Below are 14,229 nucleotides of genomic sequence, written 5' to 3' on the forward strand. Positions count from 1 at the left end.
TTCTTGAAGTTTAGGGGAAAGCCCAGCTTGTGAAGGGAGTGGCAGGTGACGCTGAGATGATCCAAGGCTTGTTCGAGAGAACGTGCCCTGATCAGTCAATCGTCCAGGTAGGGTTAGACGTGAATCTCCCCCCTCTCCTGAGATGTGCTGCCACCACCACCATGAGCTCGGTGAAGACCCTCGGGGCGGAGGTGAGCCTGAAAGCCAGGACCCGAAACTGGTAGAGGGATCCGCCAACTGCAAACCTGAGGTATTTTCTGTGCTTGAGATGGATCGGCACATGAAAATAAGCATCCTGCGGGTCCAATGACACCAGCCAATCCTGAAGTTGGAGGGCCTGAAGGATATGAGAAAGAGTGACCATCTTGAACTTGTCCTTCCTGAGGAACTTGTTCAAGCATCTTAAGTCCAAGATGGGTCTCAGTCCCCAGTCCTCCTTGGGTATAAAAAAAAAAAGGGGGAATACCAACCCTTTTTCCACTCCGCCACAGGAACCAGTTCTATAGCGCCTTTCTCCAGCAGGGCGAAAATCTCCTGCAACAGGAGCGGATCCGGAACCTTCAAAGAGTGTTTCCCCAGTGGATTGTCGTGAGGCAATTGGAGAAAAGGAAGGCAGTAACCGTGGGCGATCGTTTCCAGAGCCCACGCATCTGAAGTAATGGCTCGCCACTCTTCGAGATGCTGCAACAGCTTGCCCCCCACCGGAGAACCATGATACCTGAGCTGTTTAGAAGCAGTAGCAGCAGTGCCGGAAGGCAAAGGGGCAGATACCTGAGCGGCTTTGGCACCCCTACCTCGTCCACCACGAGTGCCTCTACGGAGGGCCCTTTGACTGGGCATTCCCTTCACCTTTCCAAATGAGGAGTAATAGCGAAAGGAACCACCCCTCTATTGTTGTCCCCTAGGATGAAAAGGCAGAGGTTGTCTGACAGCCGCGCCCCAAAGACTTGGCAGCCACCTTGGAGGTTTGCAACTTTTCAAGACTCTCGTTAGCCTTGCTGCCAAAAAGATGCGTCAGTCAAAAGGCATGTTGAGAAGACGGGCCTGCACATCGGGTGCAAAACCAGTCTTCCGCAACCACGCAAATCTGTGCATGATGGTGCTCGTAGCCATGGACCTAGCAACACAATGTGCAGTGTCCAACCCAGGTTGAAGGGATACACACATGGCATCCTTGCCATCCTTCACAATAGCTAGAAAGCCATCCCTTTCCTCCCCTTCGGGATTATGCTCAGCTGCAAACATTTTGCCAAGGCACAGGTGGAGTTGGCCAATTTCAGGGCCATACTCCCAACAGCAAATACTTTGTGCGCCCATCCATCCATGCGTTTATCGTCGCTATCCGGAGGCATGGTAGGATACGCTGCCTGCTTTGTAGTGGCCGCAGCCGCCTGAACCAACAGAGTGGGGTTAGTGGACAGGTAGCCGGGGTCACTACTGGATGGGCGGTATTTCTTGGACTACGACTTGTTAAGCGCCGGAATAGACTCTGGGGCATTCCAAGTAGCAGCCACCCTTTTTTGTAAGGCCACATGAAATGGCAACACTGGGTCAGTGGACGGGTCCTGATCCAAGATGTCCGATAGATTATCCTGATCATACTCAACCTAAGGCCTGGACCAAACCAGGTACTCAGCAACTCTCAACATCAGTCTCCTATAGAAGGACTTGGCATGCTCACCAGGCTCCGGTTTCCCAAATTCCATCTCAGGAGATGTGTCAAGGCCACTGGCATCATGTAAGGACTGACGCAGATGTTCAATCCGACTGTCCTCGTCAATGAGACATTCTGGAGCATTAGGCAGCCCATAAGGCAGACCAAAAGGAACAAAGTCCCCATCAGACCTCTCCTCATCATCATCTTCCTCATAAATGTTTTGGAGTGACTGGAAAAACTCCTTCCTAGGGAGAGGAGTGCACCTCTTATCAGGAATAGGCTTCACAGATTTAGCAGCAGCCTTCCTTGGAGGTTCCAGAGCCACAGGGGCTTCTGACGGCAAATCCTGCCCAGTAGGCGCTGATGTCTCTGACGGCGTCGATGTCCAAAAAGGCACTGAAGATTTCGAAGGTCTGACCCCGGGTAAAGACCTGACAGACTCACTCAACGGACATGGCGCTGACGGCGTCGACACCTTCTTCGACAGCTACTCAGGCTTCAACAGTTTTGTGGGTGACGAAGACCGCAACCTGGAATGTCTCTGGCGATCCCCTGAAGCCTTGTTCCAACGGGACCTCGAAGGCTCCCAATGTTTATCGCGCCGACTGCCCGGGCCTGAGGGCGCACGTGCATCGGACCGAGACCATTCCTTGCCGGCTTCAACCGAAGGTGCGGACGGTACTGTGCCGCAAGACTGAAAAATCTAATATTTGCTCCCAAAAAACCTCCCAATTCTTGAGGGTAGAGGATTTAGTGGGGCATGACATCTTTTTCGGGTATCGGTCATCCAAAGACGTCAGGGACGGCGAACGGTGAACGCTGCTTCCCGGACCGCCTCGACGAAGAGGATGAGTGTCACGGACCAGTCCGGGACCTAGATCTTCTGGACGTCTTCCGACGAGGAGACTCTCTCGACTCGCCGGTCGACAAACCAGCCGATTTAGATTCATGGGGTTTGGAAAGACGGCCTACCTTCAATTAACCCTTTACGCTCCCGCAAGGCCTTGGCAGTCAACGACTGGCACTTCGAGCAATCGTTCGTGGCTTGGTCCTCGGCCAGGCACCATAAACAGATACGGTGCAAGTCTGTGATGGACATCTTGGACCCGCAGTCCTGACATTTCTTGAAGCCAGACCGTGGGGTGTCGGGGTGGAAGAAAAAGACATAATCGTGCAATACAAAGTTGAAGACACGAGGTGCGCAAGTTCTCGAAGCAAAAACGTTTGCGGAAAAAACAGAACTGAAGCTAAGGGCACCGTGCGTGCTACTTATAACATCCAATGAGGCCCCCCTCGACGGAGGCCTCCAATGGATATCGACCAGACGTCATCGACGCAAAAATGCCCTCTGCCGAAAAAAATTCTGTAGCAGCACAGCTGTGGACATCACGTCATAGATGAGGAATACGTTGGAGGACACAATCCATTCGAAATATGCTTACCTGTAACTCATGTTCTCCAGCATTGGTATCGTTCATAGATTCACATACTTTGAATATTCCCTATCAGGCTGAGAATCCTTAGTTATACAGTTCCTATGTTTAATAATATGGAGCAAAAAAAAGTGTTTTGTCGTTGGTCCACCTCTTTATGGGTGCTTTTAGCCCCATTCAATGAGACATTGAGTACAACGCCTCACCCTAAGGGACCACCTTCAGATTCTAACCTGGAGTGGCAAGGACATTGCTATGTCCGGTAATAGCCTTTATATTTCGGGGTGGGGGAGGGCACATGTGAATCAATAAAAGATACCAATGCTAGAGAACAGGAGTTATAGGTAAGCAACGTACTCCTTCTCCAGCATTGGATCTTTCATAGATGTATATGCTTTGAATAGAATACATAGCAGTCCACCAAAGAATAAATGGTGGTGTGAAGGATAAAGGCCCATCTTATTTCAACAGGCGCTGTAGGACCGCTCTTCCGACTCTGGTCTCCGTTGTGTCCTGGCCCTCTAGGCCAAGTGTGCACAAGATACTTCCCTCAGGCCAGATGCAGCCCTTCACATCATGATTTATGGCCCTCCAGGCAAAAGGAGTTTAAGAATAGGGTGCCGCCATTATCTAGTAATTTTCTCTCTAAACGTTAGAGATCAAACACAGCATCACAGAAATAACAGATGCTGACAACCTCATTCTCCTTTATTTTTATACATCTAAAACAAAATTACCAAACCTATTGAAACAAAAACATTGCAGCCAAAAGAAATTAGGCTTTTAATTTTAGACAAAAGGTGAATGGCAAGTGGGTGCCAACTTGAAATATAAATTGCCAATTTCTTACTTTTCAGTGGCTTTTTAAAAATGTTGAAGTATTATTCCTCAAATGACTGCGTTTCATTTTTGGTATTGTAGTTCTGATACAGCATGCCACAATGTTTGCATGGAACATGGTATTCGATAAATTAAACTACAATGTAATTTCTTTAAAGCCTCCCAAAATAAAACACAATCACAGAGAGGAGAGGAGTACTCCTCAGGCATGGGGGTTATTTTGCTAGCATCCTTTTCTGTTGACTGCAGGCCCTAAGATGTTTCCTCTAACAAACATACATTTTTATTTTCATTATGTTCTTATGAAATATCACAGGATTTTCTGAGAAAAGAAAGAAATAGAACACACTGGTTATTAGTACATTTCAGAATGCTCTTTTCTCTTGCTTCATTTTTACGTTTTATTGGGTGTAAAAAAAATTTAAAAAAGCCTGCAGTATCCCCTCCCTTTACATAGTTTGGCCCACCACAGAGGCTTGCACATTATTTCCGTCCATATAGCAAAGCCAGTTGTGCACCCCTGCAGTCTAGGCAGTAGTATGTTGTAAACATATGGGGCATAGCCACCAAGAAAGACACTTTCCAGGAGACGTATTATATATGTGCCGTTGGCAGGGGCTCAAAACCTGATCTCATGATCCCAGAAAGCACCCTATTGAGACTCCACTACAGTGGAGACTTTTGTATTGGTGGGAAAGTGCAGAAAAGACCTTTCATGAAGTGGTTGATGATTCTGTTGCCTCCTCCAGTTGTATCTAGAGATGGCTGCTAAGTGCACTCTGATTTAGGCTTGTGACTGCCCTCCCTGTGCCAGACTTAAGAGTTAGCGGAGAAGACGCTGAGGTTGAACTTCCAGAGGATGTAGTTGATGTTAAGCACACTACTTGCAAAACTGGTTCCACTTGTGTTTCTATGACCTGTTGGTAGAAACAGCTCTTGCAGCCTGCCGAATTTTCCTGCATACGTCGGGCACCTCTAAATATCTGAACTTTGAAGAGAGGAGCCACGTTGTAAGCTTGAGTGACCCGGGATTGTGGTGAAGTATGTGTCCCTTGTTCTGCGACAGTAGGTCGAGGGTGATCATCCGACATGTGCAGTAGGTCCGAATACCACAGTGGAGCAATGAGGATGAGGCGAGAGGGATATGTTATCATTTGGACGAAAATGCGAATCACTGGAATGAGGGGAAATGCTTAAGCAAACAGGCCCTTCCATGACACTGCAAAGGCGTCTTCCAAACGAGCAAGTTGGTGGGAGTCTACTGGCGAAGGTTGCACACTTTGTGTTTTGTTCCATCGCAAACAGGTCTACTTGCGGCTTGTTCCATTTCTTGAACTCTTAAGAGTTGCTGGTCACAGAGCTGTGTGACGAATCTAGCAATATCGTCACTGATTCCCTGGAGGGAAGCTTCCCTTACGTGGCCAGGGAAAGGCAGAAGCTACCTGACTCTGACCCGGGAGGACAAACTCCAGGGAGGCAAACTAAAACCACTAGATCAGAACAATCCCCTACCAGCATACCCGAGTGACACACATTCCCCTTCTGCCCACTCTTGTATGGCTTATAGTGATGTGGACAAGGAATTGTCATGTTTTTCCAATCATCAACCTTATATATCCCTCCCCCTTTTTTAATACCAGGCCGAGGAAAGAGGATGACACGAAGCAGTATGCACACCGCGCTCTTGTCATTGGAAAAGGCTAATCAGTTCCAGGACATTCAAATATGGCATAGGTGAACAGAATACAAAGCTGACTGCTGGCAGCATTGGTTGGGACAAGGGAGGAGAAGCAGTGACACTGAGGAAACCAGCGTGCAGCAAAGTCAGAAAGAGGAGGGTTCGCTGCAGCAGTGCAAAGAGGGGACCAAGGAACCGATAAGACGCATTCCCGGTCAGCAAGCAGAGAGAAAAAAAAAATGGTAATACGCGAGGGACGCCAAAGCGGCCAGTAAAGACCGGTAAGCTCAGGGAAGGCGAACGAGATACCGGGGCACTTCAGGGCAAATGCTGCGTACTGTTGACAGTGCGAGAAAACCCAGATAGGGGAGCTGAAGTGTTTGACATGAAAATTGAGACTGTTGAGAAAGGTTGGTGACCCAATATGTGGAAAACCTAATTTGTTGTCTACAGAAGGTGGCCATGGGTGAGATGACAAGTCCTGACAGGAGAGTAAACCAGGCAAGCCGCGAGTCTGGGACTAGCATACATATACAAGGATAAAAAAGCCTGCAAGGCTGAGTAGGCTCAGGGGCTGAAACCCCTCTGTGAATTGTGGAAAATAAAAAGGAAGAACTATACCCCTTTTAGAAGACGTGATATCCTGACAGAAGAGAATACCAGGCGTAAGAAATTATAAGGGAAGAACCATACCCCTTTTTGGAAGACAAGTGAGATCAAGAGAGCAAGAAACTGGATATTGCAAAGAACTTTGTGTGAGCAGAGAAAAATCAGGGGAGGAGTCATCCCCCTTGAGCTTGTGGAACATTCAAAGGTATCAAGTGAACAACCAGAAGGAAACTAGGGAAAGGGAATGCCCCCTTTTCTGGTGAAACTTTATTGATCTTATTTTTCTACACATTAGAACCTTACGTTTGGAACTCTTGAAAGAAGCTGTAGGTGCACAGCTATCAGTCATCCCTATTTTCACATGTTATTAAGTTTAGTGTGTGTGGGTCAGTTTAGGATTTTGGACAGAGGACTTACTTGATTTAAAGACATCTTGACACAGAAGTCCTTAGTTTGGTTGAGGCAGGGAAACCACTCTTAGAGTTAGGGTTAAGTAGGATTGCCCCAATCCCTTTTTCTTGTGTAATAATAAAAATCTATAACCAACACTAAACATGCCACTGTGCTTGAGTCTTACTCTTGATTTCTTACAGCTCCCACTCATGGCATTGCCCGCTTGCTCTACTGTGGCCATCTGCTATGGTGTTTTGGATGCATAGCAGGTGAAATGCCTGCAGGGAGATGTGGTTGCTGGTTGCCCAGTGCCACAGTTGCTGTGCCTCCTGCGTCAACGTCCTATACCTGCCACCATTCTCTCCCCTATTCCATGCTCCCCATTGTCTTTTGCCTCCCCAACTACATTCTTCGAGCTCTGACGAGACACTGCATGCATATGATGAGCCACAAAACTCCCAATAAACCTGCATCAAAGTCTACCAAGATATTGGGCCTCATTACGAATCAGGCGTTAAGGGGTTAACGGCGCCGTAAACGGCGCCGACCCTTAACGCCTGATTACAAGGTCTGTTAGCGCATGGTGATATTAACGCCTGCTTTTTGCAGGCGTTAAAATCCATGGCGCTTGGGGACAATGGTGCTAATTACGCCACCGTAATTTACGGTGGCGTAATTAGCGCCTTCCCCACTCCCATTATGCCCTATGGGGCAAAAATGGGAATGGGGAAGGGTAAAATGGGAAATGGGGATTTACCGCCCCACTCACCTTGGAATGGGGCGGTAAATCCACCATCCACCATGGTGTAAACGTACGACCCAGGCGGTAACTTACCGCCTGGGTCGTAATGAGGCCCATTGTCCTTCAATGCAAAAAAGCCACATAACAATTTGGAAAAGTAGGCCATTGTTGTCTATGGGTCTGTTGTTCATGCTTTTCCAATCCTGGTAATGAGATCATCTTAAACACATGCTAGTTTGATGGCATCCAGTGAACAGGTTTAAAAAAAATCATATTTCGCTCATCTAGAATAGCAGCATGCACCTAGTGGCCCTGCAGCTATGAATACACCAAATGATAATTTTGACATTGGTAAAATGGTCTTAAGTTGATGCAAATAATAAAGGACAGGCCAATGATTACCTTTTGGGCAGCCCAGACTGTTCCATTTGCAGTAGTGACCCGCCCCACTTCTCCTGTGTAGTCAACAGTTCGGACCTATTAAAAAAATGGAAATCATCAGCACCCATAATTTTGAAAAAACAACGATGAACACCAGTTCAATTTGAATATAAAAGCAGGAGGATACATTCATGTGAGATATAAACAGGTTTGATGAAGACAGGTTTCGGACTCTCCCAAGGCAAGGAGAGTACTCTGCATCCCAGGAAAGCTTCATTAGCCAGTACATTGCTAAAGCCACAAGCAGACTCGGCACCGCAGAACCCCTCCAAAAGCAGGGCCATACCCTCATATGAGTGATGTGACCTCCAAACTCTGAGACGCTAGGACAAACCTTAACTCCATTTTGATTTCTCTGTCCCTAGTTCTGAAATGCAGGTGCAAGAAGAGACTATGGGCTTCATTACGAGTCTGGCGGTAACCCGGCCGTTGCTAACGGTGGGTTGCCGCTGGACTCGTAATATTTTACTGGCACCTGACTTCCCGGTGCCACTGGGCTATTACAAGTCCGGCAGGAAGTTAGGTGCGGTAAAATGTAAGTCCCCATTCCCACAGAGTCCTACATGGGAGTGGAGACTCGGAAGCTCCAGCACCGTTGCTAAAGGTGCCGGTGCTTCCGTGAACAGTCTGCCTACCGTGGCTGAAGTGCCCGGCAGGGTCCGAACTGTCGGGCACAGCGGCCATGGCAGGCAGACACGCAGTTTGCTGGTCCGGAAACAAGGGTGCCGGCACCCTTGTTTCCGGACCAGCAAACTTCTAATGAGGCCCTATGTCTTGTAAGGATATAATCAGCTTTAGCAATACTTGTGCCATCATGCATACAGTGAACCCAAGAAACAGAGAACAACATTCCCTAGGAGGACTGACTGACTCTTACAGAGAGTGTAGATAGAATATACAACTCTGAGCACCCCATTTGCCAGGGAAGCGCCCGGCAGCAAACATTAAATAAAACCTCAAACTAGGTAAAGGGGCAGCAAAAGGAACAGATGTGCCAACTGAGCTTGCCCGTCTCTGCTCACAAGCTGGGAACCAGCAAGATGTCCCCAGGAGCCTACAAACAATAAGGAACAGAGACTGCAGGAACGCTACTGAAATGAACAGGGAAGCCACTGGGAACTGAAGGTGAATAGGGCAGAGCAAGCATCAAGTTGGGAAATTGGCTTGACTATAACACCTAAAGAAAACAATCCAATCCCCCTGCAAAAGGGGGAATTGTGAATGCAATGCCTCTAGAAAGCCAGTCAAGAAAGCATTAAGGACTAACCAGGCAGAGGCAGGAGCAGAGCACAGTAAAGCATGTCGGAGCAGCAGTAGGAGCAGTTTCATGGGAGCCATTAGCAAGAGAAAGGGGAAAAGCCACAGAACAGAGGCCCTGTCAAAGACCCAGAGACTTTACCCAATACCCACTGGATGAAAAGTATTCAAGGTCATAGGTCACCTGGGAAGGTGGCCCCAACAGCTGTAGCAAGGAATGAGGAGGGTTAACAAGAGCTGGACCACTTACTCACTTAACAGGAAAAGCACTGCTTGTCGATCGGAATGCCACCACATCACTTACAGAGCAGGGCACCATATACCTTACTGAGAGTGAGAAGGACAGCCCATCACTTACTTGTGAACTGAAGAACTGTATCTCTGGACCATGAAGAAATGAATGAGGCACTATGAACTTGGCTGGATTACAGATAGTAAGTTATATCCGTATGAACATGAAGTGCAGGAAGATGAGGCTCATTACCATATTCCTCGGACTGTAACCTGGGCAAAGAAGCAACTTGGCGCTACATTGCTGTGATTTTGAGCTTAGAGACCCTGCGGAAGATCATGATCACTGAAGGAGGAATCCAGAAAATATGTAGTTTGTCCAACCCAGAATTGTTTTTTACTGTGTGTACTACCAGAGAGTACGCACCCCCTATATCCCATATATGTTTTTGCAGACCAAAGTGCTTTTTGTGGGGGGAGAGCATACAAAGGTACTGTGGAAAGCATTTCTGGAGAAGAGGCAGCACCTTAGTCTACAACAGAACTATACAACCATTTTCCAATAACTCGGATAACCATATTAAGGTGTCCTGGCACAATTAGCTTAGATTATTCCCAGAGAGGAATGTCAAGATCTGCTATGGACAAACACCTAAGCATTATAGATATATATCCCATCCAACTCCTTTTTTTCATATAAATTGTTTGAACTTACATTTTGTTTAAACCCTAACCTTTGTACCCATCTAACATACAGGTTAGGGATTCTAGATTTCTACCACTGTCACATTATTGCAGCATGAATTCATTTTGCAAAAATGCTTAACCAAGATTGCTTAAAAAAACCACATTAATAAACAATCCACTTAAATGAGTAGCACTTTTTCACATCATTATTTTTAATGGAACAAGAAGTTAATTGCAACAAAGCACCAGTAAAGGCTTTTAAACAATTCACAATTGTGCTGTTTTTGTTTTGTTATGAAAAATGTTAGCATATTTTGCCACTGTTTATTAAAGTGCACAGCCACACGGAGGCTAGTAGATGGTTTAAAAATAGGGGAAACGGGGCGTGGCCTGGAGCGCCAGCGATGAGGCAGCTCCATTGATGGCCTCTGCACGGGCCCGCGGCCATTAATATGATTTCTCCGGTTCCTGCCATCCCACTCACCTACACGACCTAAAATGTGAAGTGAAAGCCTCCCCTGCACTGCTGACCGCGCTCTGGGCGCTTAACGGGCCCGGGCCTCCCGAAACGCGGCAAAGGCGCTTCTCCGGTGCCAGCATGTTGCTCCCCCAAGATGGCGACTGCCCCCGTGTGCCCCTTCCCCCATGGCTTGTAGGCCGCATCTAGCTCGCCAGGGCCCGGCTTCGGAGGCCGGACCCCCTCCAGCTTCCACCGGAGGTACACTGATGCGGGCGTAGCTTAGCTGAGCGCCCACCCCCCCTGGACTTCGGCGGCTGGCCCGAGACTTTGGCCCGGAGGTGGCATCGCAGTCCTCTGTGCGCCGGAGCCTGCCTGTGGAGCCTGTGCCGCCGGCTCTTTCTCTTTCTCCCTCGCCCGCTGCCTCCCTCCAGCAGTGCTGCTTGGCACGGTGCGGGGGCCGCCTGCGCCCAACGCTTGCGCGGGGCCGCCCGCACCCCCTTCTGCCCGGCCCACCCAGTGACGGACCCTGCTGCATGACTTGACCCCCGCAGGGGGGCCCGCCTTTGCTGCCGGCTGCTCTGGGTCTCCTGGCCCGGCTGGGGTGCGGCGGTTCTCCGTGAGGCGGACCGTGCCTGCTGGGCTTGAGCCTCTCCGGCTCCACCTACCTCTTTCTGCCGGCTGCCTCCCCAGCGACTTCCTCTAGCAGCCGTGCGGGGCCCGCCTGCATTCTCCACTCGTCTGGGGCTGCCCCCTCTCCGAGCTGCCCGGCCCCTTTGTTGTGGACCGGCTCTTCGTTCTCCCTGTGCTGGCGGAGCTGGCCCCTGGACTCCTCTCTGGCTGGGGCCTCAGTCCTGGGGGACCTCGCTGGGGCTGCTCCCCCCTCCTTTCTCCGGAGCCTGCTGTCTGCCTGGGCCCCGTAGGGTCCTCCTAGTGGGAGCTCTGCACACCCCCCATTGAATTCGGGGCCATCCAGTACCAGCTATTGGGCTCCCCCCATGGTGGGGGGGCTCCCACGCAAAATCGCCTGTCCCCGACTCCATGTTTTCAGCACCTAAACTACCGACTTCCTGGGGCGCCCCTGCCCAACCCCGTTCCTATAGCCGAAGGGAGCGGACCTGTGACCCCTGCAGCCCGACTCATCCACGGAGGGTGACCTGCGGACCTGCAATCACCTGGCCTCTGGGAGCGATGTCACCAAGGTACTTGACTTCTACTGAGGGGGATCTAACCACTGACTATCTGCACAGCCTCCTGGGGCACCCCGGCCCACTCCATCTCCCTAGCCCTCGTCATCCCTGAATCCTCCGGCAGGCGCCTAGAGTCCTGGCGCGCAGTTGCCGAGCCCCCTGAAAGCGGTCCTTCTCCTTGGAGCCATGACTAAAGCCTTAAAAACCACTAAATCTGGTGACATCTCCACCATGCTGCTGGCCCCAGAGAGGAGGAAGAAGACCGACCCCCCCCAAACCCACCAATCAGAAGCACACCGATGATAAGGGGTCGCTCGCAACCTAAGAAGATCTCCAGGATTTTATGTCTGACATCAAGTCGGAATTCAGGTCCTGCATGGCCGAACTAACGACCAAACTGGAGCAAACAGAACAACGAGTCAGCAACATCGAACATAGGTTGGGGGAGTCCGAGGAACTGGCTACGGATCACTAATGCATTAACGGAGGTCCAGCGTTCCATCCAGGCACTAATGGACAGAACCGAAATCCTCGAGTTTGAGCAGGAGGATTTGGTGAATCGCTCCCGACGCAACAGCCTCCGCATCCGCGGGGTCCCCTCCGCGATCACCGATAAGGAGCTTCCCAGATACATAAGACTCTTCTTTCAATCCCATGGATAAGACGCAGCTCCTGCTCGACCGCACTCATCGGTTGCGCCCCCGCCGGGGATCAGATACGGATCCCCCTCTGGACGTCATCACAAGAGTGCACTTCTACACTACCAAGGAGGCCATCTCAGCGATCGGCCGCTGAAAAGATGAACTCTCCTTCCAGGGCTCCCCGCTACAGATTTTCCAGGATCTCTCCCACTTAACCCTTCAGAAGCGCAGGCTGCTGCTCCCTCTCTCGCTCTTCCTGCGAGATCAACAGATCCGCTACCGTTGGTTGTTCCCCACGGCACTTCAGTTTTCGTATAAGGGCACTCCCCGCACCATTAGTCACCTGGACTACGCAGCATCTATCCTCCGACCGGACTCCCCTGGGACTACAGAACCGCACTCCTCAAGCCAGACGAGTTCTGGACAAGACGCCGCCTTGCCCAAGCCAAGGCGGACCCCGTGGTCGAGGGTGCAGAGGAACCGTAAACCCAGATAACAGGGGCTGGGAGCTCCAAAGCACTCATGGCGCAGGAACCACCAGAATACCCGTAATCTTGCCGTGGACCTAATGCGGTCCATACCCTCCTCCAGGGTGGATGCCACCTTTTTTACCCCTGGAGAGACTCTCAACTATGTTGGAGGTGTCACGTCACGACATCTGGAGTGGCCGGGGGAGCCACCGACTGATCAAAATTGGTCCCCCCAGTCGCAGTTTGGCACTCCCGTTGGAGGCCACCGTTGGAAGTTCTTATCTCCCGTTGGAGACCATTTCTGAAAAAACCCTCAGCCACAGGAGACCCCAATGCAGCGTATTCCTCACAGTTATGGCCAATCTAATCCGTTCCCATTCCCCCCCCCCGCAGGAATTGGGCTCAGAGCACCTGCCCCCGCACCTAAAATTGAGGTTCACCACCTTAAACATCAGAGGCCTGAATTCCCACCCCCCCCCCGAAGAGGAAATCCATCCTTCAAAGACTGCACGACGAGGGGACCTCAATTGCTTTCTTACAAGAAACGCACCTTCCCCCAGCAGACTTCTCTAGTTTACGAAGTAGACTCTATCCTCTTCAATTCTTAGCCTCCAGCGGAACTAAGAAGGGAGGCACTGCTATTCTTTTCGCTAAGGACTTACAGCCCCAAATCCTGGACTCGCTGAGTTGCCCCGAGGGCCGCTTTATGGCGCTCAAATGTTCTGTCTTCGGCCAACTTTACACCCTCGTCTCAGCCTACGCCCCGAATGGGCAGGTGGGATTCTATCAGGACTTGGAGGTCTCCCTTCTCCCATTTGTTGAGGGGCAAGTGGTTGTCGACGGTGACTTCAATGCGTTCCCGGACCCCCTCAGGGATAGATCTCACCCCCCAACGACCAGGGACCTGAACTCGGCAACAGATCTGCTCCGCTTATTCTGTGCCCTGAACGTCGTTGACTCCTGGAGAGTGCTATCACCAGAGGAGAAAGACTTTACCTTCTATTCGTACGTCCACCGTACCTTTTCTAGAATCGATTTGCTACTGGTTTTCCCTCAGATCCTGACCTTTACGGACAACGTCACGATTGGCTCCCGGATCCTCTCGGACCACGCTCTGGTCTCGCTTGCCCCACAGGCACACGACCCGGACCCCCTTGCCTGCCGGCAGTGGGCCTTGTACGACCCTATCCTGGGGAACATGGCAACGAGAGACACGATCGCCAGAACCATCAAAAACTTCTTTGCGGAAAACCCAGATGAGGACACCTCCCAGGCTAATACCTGGGACGCCATGAAGGTGGTGCTTAGAGGAGAGCTGATTGCCTAAGGCGCTGCATACCACAAACAGATGAGGGAAACTCGTGCCACTCTGGAAGCTCAGGTCCGTGAGGCCGAAACCACCCATAAATGTAAGGGCTGGTCCCCGAAGTCCTACAGGGTCTTACAAATGGCGAGGAAAAGACTTGAGGCGCATTACGCTGATGCTACAGCTAATCTGCTGAC

The 14,229-nt window shown here is 50.4% G+C and overlaps 1 protein-coding gene across 2 annotated transcripts in view; it reads right to left on the reverse strand.

The window, feature by feature from the left end:
* Positions 1–14,229, reverse strand: part of KDM1B (lysine demethylase 1B) — a 1,796,634-nt gene that overhangs the window by 592,621 nt on the left and 1,189,784 nt on the right. For both annotated transcript variants that reach the window (XM_069613586.1, XM_069613587.1), the window contains one exon: positions 7,755–7,829. In XM_069613586.1, the coding sequence (XP_069469687.1) occupies positions 7,755–7,829 (75 nt within the window). The remainder of the gene's footprint in view (positions 1–7,754; positions 7,830–14,229) is intronic.

This window comes from Ambystoma mexicanum, chromosome 5p, assembly GCF_040938575.1.
Source record: "Ambystoma mexicanum isolate Mex_15411 chromosome 5p, UKY_AmexF1_1, whole genome shotgun sequence".
Classification (NCBI taxonomy): Eukaryota; Metazoa; Chordata; class Amphibia; order Caudata; family Ambystomatidae; genus Ambystoma; species Ambystoma mexicanum.